Source organism: Phocoena sinus, chromosome 10 (assembly GCF_008692025.1).
Source record: "Phocoena sinus isolate mPhoSin1 chromosome 10, mPhoSin1.pri, whole genome shotgun sequence".
Classification (NCBI taxonomy): Eukaryota; Metazoa; Chordata; class Mammalia; order Artiodactyla; family Phocoenidae; genus Phocoena; species Phocoena sinus.
In genome coordinates, this window is record NC_045772.1 from 63,822,717 (window position 1) to 63,846,843 (window position 24,127).

General features: G+C 55.4%; 1 protein-coding gene across 2 annotated transcripts in view; it reads left to right on the plus strand.

Moving 5' to 3' along the window:
- Positions 1–4,007: 4,007 nt before the first annotated feature.
- Positions 4,008–24,127, plus strand: part of FAIM2 (Fas apoptotic inhibitory molecule 2) — a 29,974-nt gene continuing 9,854 nt past the window's right edge. Inside the window, exons 1-11 of one of the 2 annotated variants that reach the window (XM_032646374.1) lie at positions 4,008–4,260; positions 7,583–7,778; positions 10,435–10,538; positions 10,956–11,020; positions 11,507–11,560; positions 17,645–17,695; positions 18,029–18,068; positions 18,559–18,596; positions 19,145–19,232; positions 19,525–19,620; positions 21,301–21,354. In XM_032646374.1, coding sequence (XP_032502265.1) covers positions 4,246–4,260; positions 7,583–7,778; positions 10,435–10,538; positions 10,956–11,020; positions 11,507–11,560; positions 17,645–17,695; positions 18,029–18,068; positions 18,559–18,596; positions 19,145–19,232; positions 19,525–19,620; positions 21,301–21,354 — 801 coding nt within the window. In that variant the 5' untranslated portion in view covers positions 4,008–4,245. The remainder of the gene's footprint in view (positions 4,261–7,582; positions 7,779–10,434; positions 10,539–10,955; positions 11,021–11,506; positions 11,561–17,644; positions 17,696–18,028; positions 18,069–18,558; positions 18,597–19,144; positions 19,233–19,524; positions 19,621–21,300; positions 21,355–24,127) is intronic. The other variant, XM_032646375.1, reaches the window with a different exon arrangement.

The following is a 24,127-nucleotide window of genomic DNA, read 5'->3' on the forward strand; positions in this document are numbered from 1 at the left end:
TCTCAAGTCCTGTCAATCCTGCCCCAAGCCTCTCTCCATCTTTTCTGCCCCTGGATTTTTTGTCTCACTTTAAAATCACCAAACACATATGGAGCACTTGTTATATGCCTAGTCCTGTTCTGAGTGCTTTACCAATACTAACTCATAACTTTCATTTCACAGAAGAGGAAACTGAGGCACAGAGAAGTGAAGCATTTTACCCAGCGGCTGGACTTGAGCCCAGGCAGCCTGCTCTCAAGTCTGGGCTCTGAGCACCCCTCACGGGACCTCTCCCGAAGTCTCCTTGCTTGTCGCTGCACCTCCAGTCTCTTCCTCATTCAGTCCCTCCCACGTGTTGCTCACAGATGCATCCTTCTGCCCTTCTCGATTAAGAAAATGCTTTAGGGTTTCCCTGGTGGCGCAGTGGTTGAGAGTCCGCCTGCCGATGCAGGGGACACGGGTTCGTGCCCCGGTCTGGGAAGATCTCACATGCCGCGGGGCGGCTGGGCCCATGAGCCATGGCCGCTGAGCCTGCGCGTCCGGAGCCTGTGCTCCGCAACGGGAGAGGCCACAGCAGTGAGAGGCCCGCGTACCGCAAAAAAAAAAAAAAAAAAAAAAAGAAAATGCTTTAATGACAAAAATGACTCCAGCAGTGTGGTCTTTCTGGAGCATGCCCTGCTCAAAAAACATTGAAACCGGCCCCTTCTCCCCCAGCCCCATTTCCCTACTTCATGCTCACAGAATAAAGCCCATTCCCTGGGCTAAGGATTCAAGGATGTGACCCCAACAAGCTCCCAACTCCCCTGGGGAGTCCCTCACTGTTCCTGGCTCCCCTCAGGCACCCTGTCTTCTAACCTCCCTGACGGCACCGGTTCCGACCCCGGCACTGCACGGGGGTGAGTTCTGAATGTGTGATGGATCGTTCTTCCTTGAGGAAAGTCTGCAGGTCTGATTCCTCTTTGAACCACCAGAGCATCTACCACAGTGTGTCGCACAGAGATAGGCACGACACACGTGATGAATGAATAACAGTGGAGCCAAGCTGCTTTATGAGGGTGGAAATTAATTATTTCATTAAACAACATTTGTGGAATCCCTAAGACTAATAGCTCACTTATGCTGAGAGCTTATTATGTGCTGGTCACTGTGTGAAGCCCTTCACATATATTATCATTTAAACCTCTCTGCAGCCTTGTGAAGTCAGTATTATCACTATCCCCCGTTTTATAAATGAGGAAACTGAGGCTCTGAGAGGGGAACTAACTTGTCCAGAGTCATACAGCCTTCAAGTAGAGAAACTGGAATCAGAACTGAGGCTACCTGACTCTTAAGTCCGTGCTCTTGATCACCAGACCTCACTGACTCCAGAGGCCAGCAAAGTGATAGACAGACATTCCAACATCTGGGTGCTGTCTCAAGACCACATAACGGGACATGTAAGTGATGTCAAGGTCATAGAGTCCAATATCTGAGAAACATCATAGCACTGACAATGTCAAAATATCTGAGGAATATAAGGATTGTAGATAATGTTGCCCTTTGCTCAGCCAAACATTTACCAAGCACCCACTACATCCATGCCAGGCATCATTTTAACCCAAGGGTGTAGTGCAAAAATGCATCCTCTCATATAGTTGGTGGGGGGAGACAGAGAGAGAGAGACCAAAAAACTAAACAAAAATTATATGTCAGATTTATACACTACCAAATGTAAAATAGATAGCTAGTGGGAAGCAGCCGCATAGCACAGGGAGATCAGCTCGGTGCTTTGTGACCACCTAGACGGGTGGGATAGGGAGGGTGGGAGGGAGACGCAACAGGGAGGAGATACGGGGATATATGTATATGTATAGCTGATTCAGTCTGTTATAAAGCAGAAACTAACACACCATTGTAAAGCAATTATACTCCAATAAAGATGTTAAAAAAAAATTATATGTCAGAGGTGACAATTGCCATGGAAAAAAATAAAGCTGAGTCAGGAAAAAGGGACTGTCCAGTGAGCTGGGTGGGGTTACATTGGTGGCACTGCTACTTGTATAGGATCAGGAAGGCCCCGCCCCACCCCCAATAAGGTGAAGTCTGAGCAGAGCAGTGAAGTAAGTGGGGGAGTGAGCCATGCGGCGACGTGTAGATATCTCAGGCAGAGGACCAGCAAGTGCAAAGGCCTTGAGCTATGCTTGGCCCAGTCTAGGAACAGCCAAGAAGCCTGCGTGGCTGGAGCAGAGGGAATGGGGAGAGGAGTAAGCAAGAGTCACAAACACAGGAAAACGCCAAGGCCTACATAAATTCAGGCTCTGTGTAACACTGCACGTCTGGGTAACAGTAACAGGATTCATTCATTCCACATGCCTGGCACTGTCCTCAGTCCTGCCAACACAAAAACGGCTACAGACAGGATCTCTTAGAGCGTAACGGGGAAACAGAGAAACTCCACAGTGCCACGTGACAGGTGCTATGTCAGGGCGCTATGAAAGTACAGAAGAGCGCATCTAACCCACACTAGGGACCAAGGAGGCTTCCTGGAGGAGACGGCACTTGAGCTGCCAAGCAGGAGAAGGATAATGCTCCAGAACACAGATGCAGAGAGGGAGGGGAAGGCCAGAACCTGGAATGCTGGGCAGAGCTTCAGCAGCAGTGCCAGGGCCAGGGAGCAGCTTGTGGGAGGAAGGGGTCAAGGAGAAGGGCTTGGGGAGGAAAGTGATGGGATGGGGAGGGGCTTGGGTGTGTGGGGACTGACAGAGCATCTGCACAGGGAGGCCCAAGTTTAAGCAAGTGTGTTGGAAGTTGGTGGTTATGGAGTGGGAGATACCAGGTGAGTAGAGGTGATAAAAAGACTTCAGCAATTTACCTGCTGGCCCAGAACCCTGCTATCTCACCGGCCATTAGGTGGGTCCACCTGGGAGATGACAGGGAAGCAGAAGGTAGGGGGCCACCCCCACCTGCACCAGATCTTGGTTTCTCAGCCCATCCTACAAGGTTCAGACCCTTCTCTGAGGCAGATCTCTGTGTCCTCACCCTGGGGCAGCTCCAGGAGATTCCTCAAATAATAATAACTCAAATGCTCACAACCCTTTGTGGTCTTCAGTGTGCTTCCACCATCACAACCCCTGTGTCTCACAGTAAATCTAGGATGGACAGAGCTCCGCTGTTATCCTCCTTTCCATAGGAGATGCTGCAGCTCAGAGAGGTTAAGGCTTTGTCAAAGTCACACGGCCAGCGGGTGACTAAGTTGGGACTCGAGCCCAGCTCTTGAAATTGCAAATCCCACGGCAACACTGCAGCAACTGCAGAAAACAAGGCCCGGTGATGGTCGAGTCCCAAGGATAAGACTGGGAAAGGGGGTGGGACAGGCTCTGGAATGGGGAGGATGACAGATACAGGGGTGGTGGAGGCTGAGAATGGAGGCAAAAAGGGAGCAGTGTAGGGGGTTGGAGAGGTTTTGAGACAGACCTAGAGGCCTCTCCAGAAAGATCTGGTAAAATGTGCCAGCAGGGTTGAAGAAAATACAAGCTGCATCCTCCCAGCCCCATGTCTCTGTGACAAGGCAGGGAGGGCCTCTTGCTCCCATTTCACAGGTGAGAAAAGGGAGGCAAGGAGAGGTGCCCACATGGCTTGCCCAAAGGCCCACAGGAACTCAGGGCCCAGGGGGCCTTTTAGAAGCCGGTAGGGTAGACAAGACATCGGAGACTTTTCCCACTCCAGCGTGAATGACGAAATAGAGATGATGAGAGGGGAGGTGGTGATGGAGAAAGCAGGGCCGCATCCAAAGAGGGAGAGGAAACAGGCAGAGGTACAACGGAGCCTGTCAGCGGCAAAGATGGTGGAGAGATAAGGCCCTGATACCCAGCTCCAGTTACAGGCAGGCAGCATCAGCTGGTCGGGTGTCACGGACTCCCGGCCCCTCCTCCCGCCCGCTTGGACCCATCCACTTGGGCAGTTCCGCAGCGCAGGGCTGCCTGGTCCCTGAGCGGTGAGGATACCAGGAAGGAGGGGGCGGGAGGAAAGGGCTGTGCGCCGCCTCCTCCACTTCCGCTTGCAAATCCGCAGAGGCCTCCGCCGTAGCCTACAGGCCCGCCCTGGCCCCCTCCTCCCCCCATCTCCCGCCCCACCTCCCCGCGTCTGGATGGTACGCTCCGGTCCTCCTGGCCCGGCTGCAGTGGATGTTGCTAGAACCCACGCGGAGGAAGGAAAAGACGCAGGCAGGCTGCGGTGACCCAAGCGGCCGCCCGTGCCTCAGGGACCCCTTCCCGGAGAGACGGCACCATGACACAGGGAAAGGTATCGGCATCTCCCCCACCTGCATCATCCTCCATCCTCTGGTTCCCCCGTCTCCCTGTCATCCTAAGCAAACTCTCAGGACCACTGTAAGCATCCTCCCTCGGCTCTTATGCGAAGGTCCTGCGTGGTCCTTGCCGAAGTCAGAGGCCCACAAGGCCTGTTTCAAGGAATGGGTTGTGGCCTCTTCCTGCCCACCAGGCTCACCTCTCCTCCCATCTACATTCCATCAATTGCTTTGGCAAAACAGGAGCCTTCACAGACGCCCATGTCCCCTTAAGGAGTCAGCTTAGGCGTCTGGTGTGTGTGTGTGTGTGTGTGTGTGTGTGTGTGTGTACGCATCCCCAGGGTGAGCCCTGAGGGGCAGTCCCTATAGGGCACCCCCACTCTGTCCAATCCCAACCCCAACCATATATTCATCTTTTACACCCTCCACAGAACCCCACCACCACCACCACCAAACTCCCTGTCATTATTCCATATCTGGATACAGCCCCTGTGGTTGGGGGGTTCCTATGGCAACCCTGCTTCCGGATGTTCTAATTTTTGTTTTCGCTTTGGCCAGACATAGGACTGAATGGGATCGGATAAAACATCTTCTGTTTTTATTCCTGTTTTAGGCCTGAAGTGTAGGGGAGGGGTTGGGGCAGAGACTTGGCTGGCCTAGTAGGGTTATGTAACACCAATAGCCTGTGGAATTACACAACCACCAGGGCCTGGGGCAAAGAAGGAGGGTCCTCTGGCCCTCTGCTTGGGGGTGCTAAGGATTGGGCAGAGAAAACAGAAGAAGGGCCTCCCTTCCACTCCCCTTCTTTTCTCAGAGATGAGCCTCAGAGCCAATGGCATCTTTCCTGGGCTCTCAGACCCTCCTTTCACTGTTTTTTAAGCTCATCAGGCCTCAAAATGATGTCATTGGGTGATACCACCTCGTGCCATTTGGACAGACTTCACTTGGTAATGCTGGATGTTGGGGGTCCAGGGCCTAGGGTCAGCAGGGTGGTTGTTGGTGAGGAGGATGAATCTGGACCGGGCTGAGGTCAGAGGTGATAATCCTTTTCCCAGGCACAAGCCCTGGGTCTGGGCTCAGAGAACCTTGGTTCCGGTGGGCTGAAATGGATTCTCCTGGGCATGACCCTTCTGATCTGGGTGATGAAGGGGGCTGGGGAGTGGGAGGGATGAGCCCGGGCCCTACTCCCACAGGCCTGGGTTTTGAGGCCCTTCCCTAAGGACGCAGGGGTGGGGTTCACCATGGTGAAAATGAAGAGCTCCCCGCTCTGCGGATTCTCTCCCTCCATTTCCCACCTCCACCTCCACCAGTCACTTTGCTGACGCTGCTTCCTGTCCTGAGGTGAATGTATTGCCCCTGCCTCCTCTGCCCCTCACCCCCAGCTTGCTCCCAGGCTTTCTGATGATGGAAAAGACCCCTCCAGTTCAGTCATCCTCAGGGCTGGATGGAAGAAGAAATGTTCCGGTGCTTGCTCATCTCTGGGCTGCCTCAGCTAGACGCTGCCCGCAGAGAAGGAACTTTGCAGCCTTCCTCAGTGGCCCTGCAGGTTTAACTCATTCTTTTTGGAACCAGACTTCAATCCCGTTTGTTTTCTGAGGTTCAATCCTTTTGGTGACGTTTCAGTTTTCATACCATCCCTGCATCCCCAATCTTCCCTTCCCTGGCGGCATCATTCGGGCCCTCCCAGCCCCTATCTTCTCACCAAAGCTAAACTTGCACATTGTGGAACCAGGGCCATATCTGAGTGTAAATAGACTTGAATTTTCAACCTGCCATGGGATATTTCCCACTGGGCCTCAGTTTCCTCATCTGTAAGATGAAGGAAGGGGCTGAATGAGGAGGTGCTTTCCCTTCCATCAGTGACAGTCGGATTCTGTTCTGGTTTGAGGGAGAGGCTGAGGTTCCGACAGCATGAGGCCAAAATGGACTCTTAGCCAGGGGCCTCTTGCCCCTCCGCTCCCCTGCAGCCCCCATTCCTCTTCCTCTTTTTTTTTTTTTCTTTGTCTGTACTGCCCACAGCATGCGGGATCTTAGTTCCCTGCCCAGGGATTGAACCCGTGCCCCCTGCAGTAGAAGCATGGAGTCTTCACCACTGGACTGCCAGGGAAGTCCCCCTCTTCCTCTTTTTTTCCCTCTCCTCTCCCCTTTCTGTTTCCCTGCTCTTCCATCCCCACCCTCCTTGGTCATCTCCAGCCCAGCAGAAGGAGGCCAGCCCCAGTGGACGGTACCTGGGCTCTGCAGCCCAGTGGGCCATGTGTGGCTCTGAGTCATTCTTCCTCTCTGATCCTCAGTTCCTTCATTTAAAAACAGGGATCAAAATACAACGAGCAAGGTAGCAGGGAGATTCAATGAGAGGACCTTTCATTCAGTAATACTTTTAAGGGCCTGCTACTCTGTACCAGGCCCTTCCCTGGACCCCAGGGAAATGGTGGAACCATGTAGCGCCAGTCCCTGCCCCGGGGGACGGTGACCACCAATGGTGGGCTCTCCTAAGAATTTTCTCCTTCCTCAGTTCTTATCCCAGCTCCAGTGTGTGCCCCTGGCCAGCCCTGACCCCCCCTGGAGCTCAGTTCTCCCATCTGTAAAATAGGGAGATTCTTTTTTTCCCCAGATTTATTGGGGTATAATTGACAAATAGAAATTGTATATACCTAAGGTGTGTGATATTTTGATATACATATAACTTGCAGAATGATTACCACAATCAAGCTAGTTAACACATCCATCACTTTACGTAGTTACCTTCTGTGTGTGTGTGTGTGTGTGTGTGTGTGTGTGTGTGTGTGTGTGTGTGGCAAGAACACTTACGATCTACCCTCTCAGCAAATTTCAAGTACACAATACGGTATTGTTAACTGTAGTCACCAGGCTGCAATTAGATCTCCAGAACTTTTTCATCGTGCATAACTGAGACTTTGTGCCCTTTGACCAGTATCTCCCCATTCCCCCCACCCCCCAGACCCTGGCAATCACCATTCTACTCTGTGCTTCTACGATTTCGACAATTTTAGATTCCACATATAAGTGAGATCCTGCAGTTTTTGTCTTTCTGTGTCTGGCTTATTTCACTTAGCATGATGTCCTCCAGGTTCACCCATGTTGTTGCAAATGACAGGAATTCCTTCTTTTTTAAGGCTGAATAATATTCCACCGTATATATACCCCACATAAAATAGGGAGGTTCTTGTCTGCACCACTGCCGTTCCTAGTGCAGGTGAGAAAGTACCCATGGAAGTTCCAGAAATTGAGGGGCTGGGGAAGAGGACTTAGAAGGTGCCCTCTCCCTGGTGACTGTCTCTCTCTGCCTCTATTCCACAGCTCTCTGTGGCTAACAAGGCCCCCGGGACAGAGGGGCAGCAGCAGGCGAATGGTGAGAAGAAGGAGGCTCCAGCAGTGCCTTCGGCCCCACCCTCCTATGAGGAGGCCACCTCTGGGGAGGGGCTGAAGGCAGGAGTCTTCCCGCCAGCCCCCTCGGCTGTGCCTCTCCACCCCAGCTGGGCCTATGTGGACCCTAGTAAGTCTCTCAGTTCCTGGAGGCTGGAGCATCAGGGGGAGTGGTGGGCCCAGATGGAAAACCTGCATAGGAAGAAGTTGCCCAGAAATAGACACACTGTGTGGTGGTTGTATGAGGCTCTGATGTCAAAGGTTTGGGATTTGGAGGACTTTTCTGAGGGTAGGTCAAGGAGAACTCCATGAAGAAGGACTGATACAGTTTCTGCAGTCATAGTTCCCTTGGATGGGGAAGAGGGGCTTTTTCAAGTCACCAAGCTAGGGCAAAAAGAGGGGACAGATGGGGGAGAAGAACCAGGGGCTGTCCTAGAAGAAAAGGATGCAGAGAGGGAGTGAGAGAGGTCAGAGTGGACACAGGAAGGAGCAGTACGAGGCTACAGCTAACTGTGGCCTCAGCTGGGGCTGGCTCCCTGTGAGCGTGGGTGCAGTTTGCTGACATGCTGGCTGATCTGAAACCAGTCCCCGTGGAGGCCCCAGGGTTGTTTAGGGCGGGGGCCTGAGGATCCACTTCACCCATCACTCTCCTTGTCTCTCTACCCTCCCCCAAGGCCTTAACTGGGGGCGGGAGAGCAGGATGTAGGGAAGGTGTGTGGATGCCAGCCTTAGCATCCCTCAGGGCCAGGCACAATTCCTAGGCCGACCCACCCGGGCTGACGCCAGCTCCTTGCAGACTAAGAACCCTCTGTTCGGCAGCCTGTGGGAGCTTTGCCTCAGGGCTGGGAATGTACAGCTCCCGCAAGCTGCAAGGAAGTCTTCCTCGGCCCCCTCGACCCCCTCGACCCCCTCCCCCACCTTGTCACCCCACCCCCACCCCCAGCAGAATTCTAGAAGGGATCCTGGGGACAATGCCTCAGACAGTCTCTACTCAGGAGGAGCGGCCACCATGGTCCACACCTCCCACCACAAAGCCCCTCAGCCCAGACCCAAGCAGACCCACCCTACCGTGATCCACTGGAGGACCTTTGAAGGTCTGGTGTTCATGGGAGCCCTTCCTCCTGCCGCTGACACCCACAAGACTGCTTTTTCTCTCCTTTTCTCCCCCTCTGTGGCCTGGCCGTTTGGGCTTTGGTGGGGGACGTGGACAGAACATGAAGGAGTGAAGGATAAGAGCTTTAGGGTCTCCAAGCCCCAGGTTGGCAGTGGGTCCACCTCCCTCCCCCTTCCTCATTTCCCGTATCCTGGTTGCCAGGACTGGCTGCCTTAAGGAATGTTTTCCAACGAACTGTCAGGGCAGAGGAAGGCAGCTCATTTCAGTCAGCACGTGACAAACATTTACTAAGCGTGCACCAGGCACCGTGTCTGGCACTGAGCTAATTTCTGGGGATACATTGATTTGCAAGCCCTTCCCTCACAGAGCTGACAGTGTAGACAAGTAAATGGATGATTACCACATGGCAAAAGGCAGTGATGGAGGCCTTGGCAGTTCAGCTAACCCGCCTGACAGTCAGGGAAGACTTCCTGGAGGAAGGGGTATCCATGAGGGGAGTCCTGAAGGATGGCATGTATTAGCTTGGTGAAGAGGTAGGAAAATGAGTGTCCAAGGCTGAAAGAAAGAATGTGCAGGGGCCCAGAGGCAAGAGAGCACATTGCTGAAAAAAATATAGTCAGGCTGGAGAAAAGTAGAAGGGAGTAGTATGCAGTGGGGCTGGAGGACTCGTGGGAGGCGGAGGAGGCTTTGTTAAGGAACTTGAACTTGAGTAAAAGGCAGTGAGGAGCCATCAAAGAATTTACAGCGGGACAGTGCCGAGGTCAGATTTGAAAGGCCAAGACAGGCTCTTGCTGTGGAGGGGAAGGTCATGGAGAACTTGCAGGGATGGTGGAGAGCAGAGTGGACACATTTGAGGCCTTAGGAATGACCCAGACGAGGGGTGAAAGAGAGAGGGTGGTGTCGTCAGCATCAGGCACAGAGCTTTCACTTTTATCCGTTTCATCCCCGTGAGGTGGGTATCACCAACCCATATCACGGAAGAGACAAAGAAGGCTGGTGACTTGCTTAAGGCCACACAGCTAGTCAGTCTTGGTGAGGGATCCACGTGTTTGCTTACAGAGCCCATGCTCTTCCAAAAGCCTGAGTTCTGGGACCAGGCCCCCAAACTTCACCCACACCCACATGCCACTTCTTGCCCTTGTCCTGGCTCTGTTTCCCCTCCAGCCTCCCCCAGCTCTGGTTCCCAGCTGGAGCACCAGCAGGTCCACCCCACCTACGAGTCCCCAGTTCCCACCCCCGGGACCTCAGAGCAAGCCGGGGTAGGACCTTTGACTCGGATGTGTGAGGTAGCCCTGGGGGAGTGGCTGTCCTTCTCTGATTCTCAGCCACAAGGGAGCCAGAATGTCCAGGAAGGGGGATGGGGGGGGCACAAGAGGGAAGGGCCACATTTGTATGGCAGAGCTTGGGCCCCAGGGAGCCCCCACTTGGGGTGGGAAGGGGGGATGACTGTTCCTTCTCACACTCAGAACAGGAAAGGTGAGGGGCAACCTGGGAGAGATCTGGGATCTCTGTGGGATGGGATGGGGTGGGGCAGGAGGAGGTTTGAGAATGGGGCTGGAGAGAAGGGCGTTGCCTGGTCCAGAAAGCCAGTCTGACAAAAGGTAGCTCTGAGCCGTTGGGGGTGGTGTTTATTTGTGTGGGAGCGCTCACGGCCCTCCCCCTGCCCATCCAGGCAGCAGCTCTAGCTATGAGAGTGGTTTCCCCACTGGAGACCATGAGCTCTTCACCACCTTCAGTTGGGACGACCAGAACGTTCGCAGAGTCTTCATCAGAAAGGTAACTGCCTCCCCCAACTCTCCCAGACTGGGAAGCTGGGTGGGGGGAGCCTCTCGAGAAGCCGCTGGCCCAGTCTCCTGCCCAGAGGCCATCCCTCTCCCCATCCTTGTGATGCCAACTGACGGCACCTACTGGGAAGTTGGGGTGCCCACTGCCCCCTGCTGCGGCTGAACACGTGGTCTCTTCTCTCCAGATGCCATGAGTGTGGGCTCTGGAGCATCTTTGCCGTCCTTTCGCCTTGTCCTGGATTCATTCTGATGCCCCCTAAGAAGGAGGGTGGAAGGCCCAGGATGCGGGTCTGGAGGGTAGATGGAGTCGCCAGGAAGTTGGGGTCTCCCTAAGCCTTGCTGGGGGCCTGAGCCTCTCTGGCCCCCAACAGGGCCCCCCAAGCTGAGCGGAACCCCCTCCCACCCTCAGGTCTATACCATTCTGCTGATCCAGCTGCTGGTGACCTTGGGTGTCGTGGCTCTCTTTACCTTCTGGTGAGTTGGTTGTGTGGACCAGCACGTTCCACGGGTGGTGGCGCCAGGTCTCAACCTGGGGAGGAGGGTCCAGAGTCAGACTGTTCTTAGAACCGTCTGCCTGAAGATGATGGTGCAGGGCAGCGGCCCACCTCATGCTGGGAAGAACCTTAGACTGTGCACAGGGAGGGGTCCTCTGTCCAGCAGGGGGTGGCCCCGTGCTTTCTGGGCCTGCAGGTGTCTGTGAAGCAGTCGTTCCTCTCAGATGCAGCAGCCCTACACCTGGGCGCATCCAAGTCTCAGCCTGAGACTGGGAGACTGTGGCTGGAGCTCCTTCCCCCACCAGGGGTGTGGTCTCTCCTTTCTTCCTCTCGGAGTCCTGTGAACTGGCGGGTGGGGCAGGGGGTGGGGGTGGGGTGGCGGGGGTGGCGGGGGCAGGTGCAGATGTTGAACTAGAAATGGAGACAGAGGGTAAATTCTGATTCTCTCTCCCTCCCTTCTCTGCAGTGACCCCGTTAAGGACTATGTCCAGGCAAACCCAGGCTGGTACTGGGCATCCTAGTAAGTATACCCAGGCCCCTTCCCAGAACACCCTCCACAGCCAAGGTGGGAAATCTCCGCTGACAGAATCCCAGCCCATGATCTCTCCCCATCCCATAGGAACTGCCTCATAAGGGCATGGCCAGAAGGGGCCTTCTGGGGTGTGTAGAGCTGAGGGGGAGGGGAGGAGATGGGCGTTGGTTCTGGTGCCTGCCCAAGGAGGGAAGGGTGGAACTGGGGTCATGGCTAGGGAGACCCAGACCTTGGCCTGGAGGAGAAGGGGGGCTGGGACACCTCGGCCCACACTAATGATAATGTTGCTACTCAGTATTAACATAGTTGTTATTAATGCTTGTGAATTATTAATCATAAGAGATACCACTTATAAATGCCTAATAAGGGCTGGGCATTGTTCCACGTGCTTGATATGCAGTGTTGCATTCACTCCTCAGAAAACTAAGTCTCAGAGAGGTTGAGTAATTTGCCCAAGGTCACACAGGTAGGCAGTGGTAGAGCTGGGATTCAAACCCAAGATTCAGGTTGAGGCTTGTACTCTTAATCCCTCTATTTAGCAGACTCCCTTCCCCTCGAGCAGTTGGCTTCTGCTTATATACTCTACTCTTTAAGGAGCATGGCGGGTAACTTGAGAGGTTATTCTGACCCTCCTATGCGGGCAATTAAGGAGTCATTCTGGATACTTCCAGGCCGGACCACCCTGTTCAAAGCAGAGCTACTGTCAGCAAAGTCTCCTTCAGCACCCACTGTGAGCCCAGGCCAGAACTGGAGCTGGTGGAGACGAGGGCTCTGCAGGGGAAGGTGGTGGGCATACAAGGCAGCCTGTGAAAGAGCAGCATTCAGAGGAGGGGGAGCCCTCAGTCCATGTCAGCGGGTGCGCCTCAAAGGATGAGCCAAGGGGCCTGGGGACTGGGATAACTTAAGCAGAAGCTTGGGAGTGGGAGTGCACGTGGTACATTGGGTAAATTAGGGACCAGGCTGGCGGAGCACTGCAAGGCTCTGTGAGGGGAATCGGGATATCCCAGAGAGAAGCAAGGCCTTCCGGGGTGGAGGCTCTGAATGTCCACCCAAGGAGCTTGCACACTACAGCTGTCCCAGGCTTTTTCCTGGATGGGGGTCTGGTGGGAATGTAGGCTCAGCCCAGAGCCTCCTGGACCACCCGAGCCCAGAACAGTCCCAGAGTGGGCCTCAAGTTAACAAAAGCCAGCCAAAGCCTGACAGGAAGGAGACATCCTGGCCTCTGGGGCTCCCTGGAGGAGTGGAGGAGAAGCTCAGCCAAGTTGGGGATCCCAGGGGAGGAGACATTCATACCCAGAGCCCTTCTTAGGGCACAGGACAGAGGGCCTGTCTGCAGACCAGGCAGGGAGGCGGGCATTTGGGGGGACGGGGGGCACTGCAGGCTAAAACTGATGAGGTCCCAGGGACTGCCACCCCAGCCAGCCCCCGTGGCGGGTCGGCATGGCTCCCGGCACATCAGCATCGCCTGGCAGCCTCTGCGCCCTGCCACCTCGGGAATGCGGTCCCCAGGCCCCTCGTCAGGCCTCCTGCGGGAGGGTCTTTGGGACTCTGTGCCCTAAGCAGATGGTGGCAGGGGGACAGTCCAAGAATAAGCAGGCTCTAGAATTGAGGGCAGAGTCCACCCCACTGAGAATGGTGTGAGAATTTGACCTCTGAATGGTGAGAGGTCCTTCCTCCTCAGCATCTCCAGGCAGAAAACAGATGCTGTCCCAGACTCAGGGGTGGGTGGGTGTGGAGAGAAGTCGGAAGTGGGCATGGACCGTGTGCTTTCCATGGAGCGTCGCAAAGCCTTAAAGGTGCTTGGGAATTCACCACCAAGATGCTGCCCTGTTCTCTAGAAAGCCAGCCTGTTGCTCTGCCCCATCGTGCCCCCTCCCCATATCACTATCCAGTCCTGAGTCTGCCTCTGGGTGTGAGACCTAGTGGGTCTCACATCCTCCAAATACCAAGCCCTTAATAGCAGTAAGAATAAAACAGGTCTTTTTCTATGTATGTAGCACTGTGCCATGTGATTTGCAGATATTCTTCATTTGATCCTTAACAACAGCCCTACGAGACAGATACAGTTATTATCCCCCCCTTTTTTTTTTTAAAGAAGATGTTGGGGGTAGGAGTTTATTAATTTATTTATTTTATTTTTGCTGTGTTGGGTCTTCGTTTCTGTGCGAGGGCTTTCTCTAGTTGTGGCAAGCGGGGGCCACTCTTCATCCCAGTGCGCGGGCCTCTCACTATCGCGGCCTCTCTTGTTGCAGAGCACAGGCTCCAGACACGCAGGCTCAGTAGTTGTGGCTCACGGGCCTAGTTGCTCCGCGGCATGTGGGATCCTCCCAGACCAGGACTCGAACCCGTGTCCCTTGCATTAGCAGGCAGATTCTCAACCACTGCGCCACCAGGGAAGCCTTATTATCCCCATTTTATACATGAGAAAATTGAGGCTCAGAGAGAAGATGTTGCTTCCTGAGCAGCAGAGCCAGGATTGAACCCTGTCTTTCTGATTGAGAAGCTCATGCACTTCCCCTCCATGCTCTGCTGCTTCCCCACAGCCTGGGACTGGTCCTGGAGCCTCATAAGTTGGGGGAGGACACTGGGTTTGGACCCTGGCCTCCACCTGAGCCTCTGCCTTGGTCTTGACATTCTGTAAACAGACCACGGCTCTAGCTCAGGCCCTGAGGCCCAGGCTCTGACAAGCAAGTCTGTCTTTCACTTCTTCTGTGATTTATTCTTCGCTCCCTGGGATGGCAGCCTTCCAGCACCACCCCCTGCCCCCGCCCACTCTTTCTCCAGGCCCCAATCATCTCCTCAGTGGGCTCTCGCCTTACTGTCTGATGCTCCCTCTGAGCCTTGGCAGCGGGAACTGCGGGCCTCCCTACCGTGCGGGGGAGGAGTAAGGGCTGTGGGGTGGAGGTGGGGGGACCGGACAGAGGAGGAAAAGTGTGAGACCAGACTTGGGGGAGGTGGGTCCGAGCCTCTCCAGGAAGCTGTCAGTTAGCCAGGTTCTAGTTATAATAATAACAACTCCCATCTTCAGGTCCCTACCCAGTGCCAGGCTCTGTGCTCAAGGCTGGACTGCATGCTCTCATTCAGTCCTCGCTACAACCCAGTGAGTTGGTACCAGCATTCCCGTTTTACAAAGCAGGAGGCTGGAGCTCTGCAGTTAAGTAGCTGTTCAAGGTCACACGATGGTTGTGGCAGAGCTGGGATGTGAAATGAGGGTCAGGCTCCCAAACTGGCCCATACGCTCCAGGTCGTCCGTCCCTCTGCCCTTCCTCCCGACCACTCGTCTTGAGGGTTGAGGAGCTCTGGACCAGAGAGAAAAGGAGGCTGGGCCCTGCCCTCAGGAAGCTTCCAGTCTGGCCAGGGAGACAGGCCCCACAACCAGGATACACATAGACAAGGGTATTATTATTATTATTGTCGAAGTGACTGGTGACCCAAGGGAGACCGAAAGAGAGCAGATGCTGGGGTATTTCTTAACAACTGGGGCAGGACGACTCCACTGTTCCTCATGGAACAGGATGGCCTGCAGCCCTGGCCCTGGCACTGAGAACCCCTCCATCACTGTGACAGCAGTGATGCATCATTTGAGAACCACTGAAGAATAGGAGAGGGTGAAGATGGAGGGCTCCTATTTACCAAATCCAATAGGCTCGTCTCAACCCCTACATTCCCTGTGCTTTCACATTTCACCCAGAAATATTTAAAGATTGCCTAAGCCGTGCCAGGCCCTGGGTTGGACAATAGGTTGTTCCAGGTGTTACATCTGGGTGGGGATCAGATGAGCAGACCCATGGGGTGTGGGGTGCAGGCTTTGGTTGAGTTATGCCCGTGGTGCACAGAGGAAACCCCTCCAGCCTCAGCCCCAGGCATCCTCGCCAGTCGGTCCTTTCCAGTGGGGGCAGAGAGCGGTGGGCACACTGTGAGGGTGCAGAGGGCAATGAGGGTAGATGGAGGGGCAGAGTGCGGTGCCGGATGGGCTGGAGAGGTAGGCCGGGGGGCGGATCAGGCAGGGCATCACCAGGTCTTTGGAATTTTAAACAGGAGAGTTCCATGATAGGATCTACCTATAGCTTGGAGAGTGGAAGGCAGGACTGGAGGCAGAAGGACCAGATAAACAGAGATGACCCGACCTAAAAGGGTGGTCGTGGGGATGGAGAGAATGGGACAGATTTGAGAACTGCCTGGGTAGAGGATCAGCAGGTCCAAGTGATTAGCTGGGTGTGGCAGGGTGAGAGTCAAGGCTGACCGAGGTCGCTGGTTGGGTGACTCGGAGGCTGCATGACATCCTCTGCAATAGGGGATGCCGGAGGAGGAGCAAGGAAGAGGGCAGGTTCAGCTCTAACCTGCTGCCTAACAGCCGTGGTTGCCCAGTAGGCAGTTGGTTATTCAGGTCTGAGGTTGAGAAGGAAATTCTAGATCAGAAATATGGTGTGTGAGTCATGAGCATCTGCCTGATAAAGGGAGTCCTAGGAATGAGTGAGGCCCCCCAAGAGGATCATGAAGGGAGACGGTCTGATGGCAGAGACCCTGTGCTGAAGGAGATGGAGAAGGCATGACCAGGGAGGTAGGAGGGGACCCAAGGCTGTGTCATTGTGGGACCAGGGAAACAACGAGAGAGATCAGATGTCAGCATGTCCAGGTCAGATAAGGATGGACAAGTGTCAGTGGGACTCAACAAAGTCATAGTGATGTGGCAAAGCCAGCTCTCATTAAGTGGGACAGGGGCTGGTTTGTTAAGTTGAGGAGTAATTGTGAGTTGGAGAAGGTGCCGTGAGTGGAGACAACTTTTTCAAGAAGCTTGGCTGTGAGGGTGGATAAAGTGGCAGTAGCTGGAGCCGGGAAAGGTGTTGGTTAAAGATGGAGAACAGCTGAGGAGGTTTGTGAGGGAGAAGATGTAGCAGTCGATGGCAGGGCGGTTGAGGGTGTGGGACCCAGAGGCTTGGGGGGATTCACCTGGGATGGGAGGAGGGACAGGAGGAAGGACACATAGATGCATGACGCGATGTTTGCAGGCGGCAGGCAGGGAGCCAGTGGAGCCCCCCACCTCATCTCGAATCTTTCTGGGACACATCAGGCCAGACCAGGCGGGAGAGTGAGGCAGCCTGGGAGGTTTGCAGATGAAGGAGGATGGTTGGCATTGTTGCTGTAGGGGATGGGTGAGAGAACCGAGGAGGGAGATGGGGAAGGATGACAGGTGCCATGTGTTGAGGGCACACTGAGAGCTGGAGACCATGCATTGGTGTTGGTACCAATCTAGGTAGACATGAGCATGCCCCAGCCTTGGGTCTTCAGCCCTCATGTCCCACCTCCTGGACTGGCCTCCACCTCCACTGCTCTCCAGAAAATCCTTGATCCTCGACCCCTGTCTCTGGGTTTCACCTGAGCTTCCTGCCAGTCTCCCAATGGATACGGCCACCTGATCCAGAAATTCATGCCACAGGTACTTCTTGCTGTGCCAGGTGCTGGCAGGACAGACAAGATCATTGTAGGTAGTGACAGGGCCAGGGAAGGGCCTGAAGGAGGCAGTATGGGGTAGTGGTTATAAGCTAGGACTCTGGAGGAGAATGCCTGTGTTCTAGCCCTGCCTCTGCCATGTGGTAGCTGTATGACCTTGGACAGCTCACCTGGCCTCACCGTGCCTCAGTTATAAAGTGAAGAACGTGCTTCCTAGAGAAGATATGAGGGTTATATTCGCTAATCCTCATAAAGCATGTAGCCCTCTGCCTGGCATATAGAGAACACTGTATATGAGCTTTTCAAAATATATATAAGTAATAAGATATTGTCTGGGGGGAACCACTTTGCACTGGGGGGTCAGCTACCACATGGCACCCAAGATTCAGTATTTCTAGAAGCAGGCTCATCTTACTCCCCTTCCTTTCTTTTGGAATTACACCATCACCCTGCCCATTGCAGGGTTCTGAGATGATCGTGAGCTTAACCAACCCCTGCCCCTGGCCTGTGGCAGCCTGCTTGGTGCCCTGTGGGCAGGGGTGGCAGAGAGTGGGACGAGCAGGGGCCTGGGTGGAGGGCCTTCAGGGGCGGCCAGCTCTCGCATCCGTCTGTCTCTCACAGCGCCGTCTTCTTCGCGACCTACCTGACCCTGGCCTGCTGTTCTGGACCAAGGTATGATGACGGCTTGAGGAGCAGCATGGCTGTGGGAACGTGAGCAGGACCTTGGAAGTCCTGGCCCCAGTCCTGCTTGCCGCCAGTGCACCCCTAAGACGGCCCCATCCTTCTCTGGGCTCCATCAAGCAGGCCTGCCCCTCCCTCCTTTACTTGGCACCTCGGGGCGGGGGGGAGGGTGAAGGCACAGATGGGGGCACATGGGGATGTGGCTGAAGGAAGAAGCTCCGAGGAGTGGGGATGAGTTTGTCGGAGAGCCCTCCTACAGCATGACCCAGCCTGTGCTGCAGGCACGCCCCCTCTCTCCTCTGAACTCGGTGGCTTGCCTTACAGGAGGCATTTCCCCTGGAACCTGATCCTCCTGACCATCTTTGTAAGTGATGTGGGGACAGATACTGAGTGGGGATGGGGGGAGGAGAGTTGAAGGGTGAGCTTCGAGGGCTAGGAGTTGGAGGTAGCTCATGTGAGGTCACTGGGGGTGGCAGGGGTATTTTCGCCCCACTTCTTCTGCAAAGACACCCCACCCTCTCTTTCCAAATAGCCTTTCTCTCCCCACTCCATCCACTCCCACTTTCCGTTGTGATTTTGTTTTTAAGAGGTTTGTATGGGGACTCCTAGAGCTATGGATAACAAGAGCTGGGGGTGGGGGGAGGGTGTGAATCTTAGAAAGGGGGACGAGCAGGGCTGCAGAAAAAAGAAAGGGACAGCTGGGACCTCCTTCACCGGGAGAAATCCTGGAGGTAAATGTGTGTGTGAGCAAAGCAGACTCAGAGTTCAGGGGTACACACAAGGGGTGGAGACCCAGGCTGGCCCTTGAAGGTGTCTGGGCCCCCAGCATTCCCTCATCCTGCTTCTCCTTTCAGACCCTGTCCATGGCCTACCTCACTGGGATGTTGTCCAGGTAAAGGGGCCAGGCGGAAGGGGGCTGGCCACACCCCGAGGGGAGCTGCCCCAAGCACAGTCCTTCCGGGGAGCGTTTGGACGGGGGCGGGGGGGGGGCGGTGGGCGTTCAGGCAGGCAGGAGACGTGGGCTTAGAGCGCGCTTCTCCCGCACTCGGCCACCAGGACCTGGCCAGGCTGGTGGGTGGGAGTGGGAGACGGAGGAGAGCAAGGTGACACCTCTCAAGCTGCAGCTGAAAAGACCCCAGGTTCATGATCACACAGCTCCCTATAAGCCACCTCCAGGCACCAGCACAACCCCTCCCCACCCCCATTCCCACCTCTTCGAGATCCTTCTAACAGGATTTTGAGTGTGAGCATGTTGGGGAGGGTGGGCCCCAGTAGAAGGGATGAGGAGGCAGAGAGAAGGGGGATCCTGGGAAAGGGGAGAGGCTGGGAGCCAGAGGTCGTGGGATCAGGTCCTGGCAGAAGGGGAGGACCTGGGAGGAGGGCAAGGGGAGACCAGAAGCCCTGCCCTGAAGCCGACGCCCTGGCCTGCCCGTCCTGCAGCTACTACAACACCACATCCGTGCTGCTGTGCCTGGGCATCACGGCCCTCGTCTGCCTCTCGGTCACCGTGTTTAGCTTCCAGACCAAGGTCAGCCCTGGGGCCTTCGGGCTGGGGAAGGTTGGTGGGGGGCGGGGGCGGTGGGCTGCAAGCTTGGATTCCCCAGCTGGGGGAGGTAAAAGGCACGCGTAGTGTCTGGGGAGGCCGCCTGGGATGGCAGGGGGAGGAACAGCGGGTCCTGGGGTGAGCACGGGAAGGTGGCCTGCTGCCGAAGCCTCGGCCTTCTGGCCAGCACACTGCCCAGCCGGGGCCCCCAGGAACGCCGGGCCGCCCTGTGCAGGCCTGAGGGCCCCGGCAGCTGACGCCTGTCCCACCCCTGCAGTTTGACTTCACGTCCTGCCAAGGTGTGCTCTTCGTGCTGCTCATGACTCTCTTCTTCAGTGGACTCATCCTGGCCATCCTCCTGCCCTTCCAATATGTGAGTCTCCAGGTCTCCCAGCCGGCCCCGTGGGGATGGCGGGGGTGGGACTGCCGGCCCGAGGGTGCTGTTTCCTCCTACACCCTCCAGGGAAGGCCGCGAGCCAAGGGCTCACAGCCTGCCATCCTGTCCTGCCCCTCCTGGCACCTGCCCTGGGCTGCTTGGCAGTGTAAGCAAACAGCGAAGCGAGGCTTTTCTTGACAGGTCTGGGCACCTGCCCACTCCACAAGCCACATCCGCGTCACCTTCCCCATCTTCTCCACTAGCGGGGAGGTGAGGCCGAGGGGGAGGGCTCAGATCATTTAAACCCTAGGCCGGGGAGGGGGCTCCGGAGCTCCATGGGGCCACCAGGCCCAGAGGGGCCCTGAGGAAGGGCTTCCTGGGCCTCTTGGGGGATCAGTCAAGTGCAGAGAGGCAGGATCTGGCTGTCCAGGCAGACGGGAAATGGGACAGTGGGGCTCCGAGCATACCCCTGCCCCATGAGGGTGTCCATGGGGACAGCTGAATCTCAGCTCTTTAAGAAGTGTCCGGCCTGCCTGGGAAATCCCACTAAGACTGCTCAGGGCTCAGTGACCCATTCCAGGCACTCAGGCTGCTGCAGGTGGAGAAGGGGCAGACTGAGGGCATCACAGGAGGGGGTTTGAACCCTGGGAACCCAAGAGAGCAGCTGTTGGACCCGTGCTGAGGGCTCAGGGCTTGTACCTGCCACGGGCTCCTCTTAGCTACCTCTAGTACGGGGGTCCCCCACTGCCCCTTTTCTGCCGGGCTGAGAGCAGTATTCCTCACTCCCCCTCCCTACCCCATCCTGCCCAGCCCCAGGTTATTGCTTCCCAGTCCAGAACGTCGGGATTGGTTCAGGCATTTCCTTGGCTCTTCCCAGGATCCTGTTGACAAAGGGAGGAGCCGGAGCCTGCCTGGGGGCCCTCTGTGTATCTAGGTTGGGGGGGAGGGGTACAGGAAGGGGCCCCAGAGCTTCCAAGAACACTTTATCGACCCGGGTCAGGCTGATGGAATGCCTGTGTTTCCAGGAGTCTTCTGGGGGAAGGCTCTTCAGAGGGCACGGCTCGTTTGGCACCTCTTGCAAGGTTTCCGCACTCAGCTGGGTGCCCCTGAGGCCTGGGGAGAGCAGAGGTTGGGAAGGGGTGCTGTTCCAGCCTCTGCAGGGAATCCCAGCAAGCACAGCTGGCAGGGATGCCAGATGCCCCCCCAACCCCTGGGCCTAAGTCTTTGTCCCCTTCTACCTGAGCCCCTTTACCCACACAGGCAGAGCCAGGAAGCTCCCGACATGGGGACAGACGGCACAGGGATGAGTCCACACTGGGAGAAGGGCACAGCCTCAGACCAGACCCAGGCTGGGAGGATGGCAGGGACCCCATAGGATGAGTCACCCTGGGCCAGCCTGAGCCTGGGGCTGTGTGTGGAGGAAAGAAGTGCTGGCCCATCTGGACCTCCCCTGCCAGCCCTCCAGGATCACTGTTACCCTGGGGCTCCCCCACCCACCGTGAGCATGCAGGGGATTAAGGACCTCTCAGTCTGGGGCAGGGTTGGGGGGGTGAGAGAGGGCCCCCACTGGGGAGGTCTGTGCCACACCCTCCATTCTCGGACTGATCCCTTCTCCCTGCCCCTCTGCCGCACTGCCCATCTCGCCATCCTTGAGCCCGTGTTTTGTCTGCCCTGCAGGTGCCCTGGCTCCATGCAGTGTATGCCGTGCTGGGAGCAGGCGTGTTTACGTTGGTGAGTGTGGCCTCCCGGGGGCCCTGGCTTCTCAGCCTCCCACCATCTCCTCAGGTCCCTCCACCATCCCCATCTTCCTCATAGTCCTCTTCTCTGAACCCTTGTGAAGTACCAGTGGGCGCAGAGGGGCTCAGTGCTGTCAGGTCTCTAAGACAGACCAGCTGACCTGGGCAGAGGGGCAAGGAAGGTTGTAACAACAGGATTGACGCTTTAGACAGAGCTGGGAAGAGGTACCCCTGACTCCTGGGGAGGTTCAGTGCTGCTTGTGGGGATGGGAGAGTGAGGGTGTCCCAGCCGCATGGACCAAGTTAGTCCTTGCTCTGCTGGGAGTAATCTGGGAAGGCTTCTTGGAGGAAGGGAGATTCCAGGTACCCTGTGACAGATGCACTTAGATTGAGCTTGTCCGTGGCTGTCCTCACCAGACTGAGAGTGTTAATGATGATGATTATGGTTATGATAACAATGATAGCTGGTATTTATTGAGCACTTGCTTCTCCCACAGCAAGCTCTGCACACATACTGAATCCTCACCATAACTCTATAAACTAGGTTCTGCTGTTCTCAGATTAAGATGAGGAGCCTGAAGCTCAGAGACTTTAAATGACTTGCAGGCAGCAGACAGCATCCTGGAAGTGGAGGGTTAGACTGGGGATCTGCACAGATGGCTCCAGAGCCCCACTCAGGGTCTGAGGCTAGGTGGGGAAGGGAGTGGGGTGGCTGGAGGCAGATGCCCAGGAGATGAAGGTGACCAGGGGCAGATGTCTGCCTAGAGCAGCCCAACACAGGCCCTTTGCTCAGTGGGCTCCCAGCACCTGAATGTGATGGTGCTCCAGGACAAGCCTGTGTTGGTGACATCTTCTTACGCGGTGGGGTGACATCCAAGGTAAACATCCACTGCCAGTGGGAGCAGTGACCAGACTCTCCTCTCCCTCACTGGTGTTTTCAGCTCAACTCAGTCTGGTCAGAGTTCTGGGCTTAATCACAGGTTCCAGAGGCTTATGGCTGACAGAGTGGGGGAGCAGAGATGGGGGGAACTTTGGGGGTGTGGATAGGGATCGAGCCAGGAATGGAGGTGTGGTAGATTCATTCATTCATTTCCACAGGTCTTTATTGAGCACCTACTAAGTGTGAGGTGTGTGCTGGGTGCCCAGGATGCCACAGTCAGCAGGAAGGGCACAGTGCATGGCACATAGTGGCACTCAGTAAATACCTATGGAGTAAATGGCCTCCAGGCTCAGAAGCTGAGGGCTGGACAGGACTGAAGAAGGGGTCTAGTGAAACTTCAAGCCTCTCATTTTAGAGATGAGAAAACTTAACCCCAAAGAAGTTAAGTGATTTTTCTAAGGTTTCCCTGCAAGATAATGGTAAATCAACTAAGTGTGATTGGCCTTGGTCAAGACTAGGGTGACCAACTTATCCCAGTTTACCCAGAACTTTCCCGGTTTTAGCACTGAAAGTCTCACTTCTTGGGGGAACCCCCTAGGAACTCCAAGGTTGGGCAAACCAGGATGGTCGATCACCCTGCTTCACTAACTTCTCTGGCTCCTGATCAGCACTCTTTCCTGCACGCAGTACCTGCTAAAGACAAATTTTGATGAACAGGTTGGGGTGGGGGTGTGTCGGCTAGGAGGAAAGGAAGGAGGGTCAGACTGAGGGGAGGGAGACTGGGGAGGCCTCAGAGGACAGCGTTTGCCAGGGACAAATGGAAGAAGAGGGGTCCGTGCCGGGCAGAGTGGGAGGAGGGCGAGCGCTGATGGAGGGTCAGGGAGTTTACTTGGCTTCGCGCTGATCAGGACACAGCACGTGTGTCAGCTATACGGGGAGGCTGTGTGTACAAGTCGGGTTGGATGAACAGTAATCCTTTAAATTTCTTTAATAACCCCTTGCATTATTAGAATAATAAAAATAATCCCAACCGTCTGTGCCACCCTTTACATTTTACAAAGCACTTTCACACCTATTACCTCACTGGATCTCCATCACAACCCAGGGAGGGAGGTAGTGCTGCTGTTAGACCTGCTTTCTACATGTGAAGACCCGCTTTCCACATCCAAAGTCCCGGGTGTTAAGGAGCCGGCACAGGGTCCCACCTCCAGTAAGGGGCAGATTTAGGACACGAGGCAGGTGTCCTGTGCCCAGCCTGGTGCCATTGCCAGAACCCCCACCGTCCCCCTCAAAGAGGACAACTTCTGTTGGCTTGAAGTGGGGAGAGGCTGGGGTGATCTCTCCAGCAATGTTCCCCCTCCCTCTCTCGCACCATCAGTGTTGCCCTCGCTACTGGATTATCTCCATCTGCGTAGAAACAGGCTGTAATTTCTCCCAACTGAAAAAACAGCAACACACAAAACACTCTTAACCCACATCTCCCTCTAGCCCGCCCAATTAGAGCAAAGCTCCTTAAAATGGAATCTACACTCTCTCCAATTCCTCTCCTCCCTTCCTCCCTTCTCTCTACTCAGTCCTTCTCCCATTCTCTCTTACCCTCTTAAAAACGCTCTCTCCAAGGTCCACAATGGCCGCCCTGTGACTGAATCCAGCTGTCATTTCTCAGTCCTTATCTTGCTCGACTCTCGGCAGCATTTGATACAATTGCTCATTCTCTCCCCCCAGAAGCATCTTCTTCACTTGGTATCTAGGCACCAGCTCTCCTGGTTTTCCTCCTGCTTCCCGGGTCGCACTGGAGGGCTCTGGGGCCATGGACCGTCCACACTCACTCCCTAGGGGATCTCAGACTGTCTCAAGACTTTGAATACCATCTTTTATGATGATGACC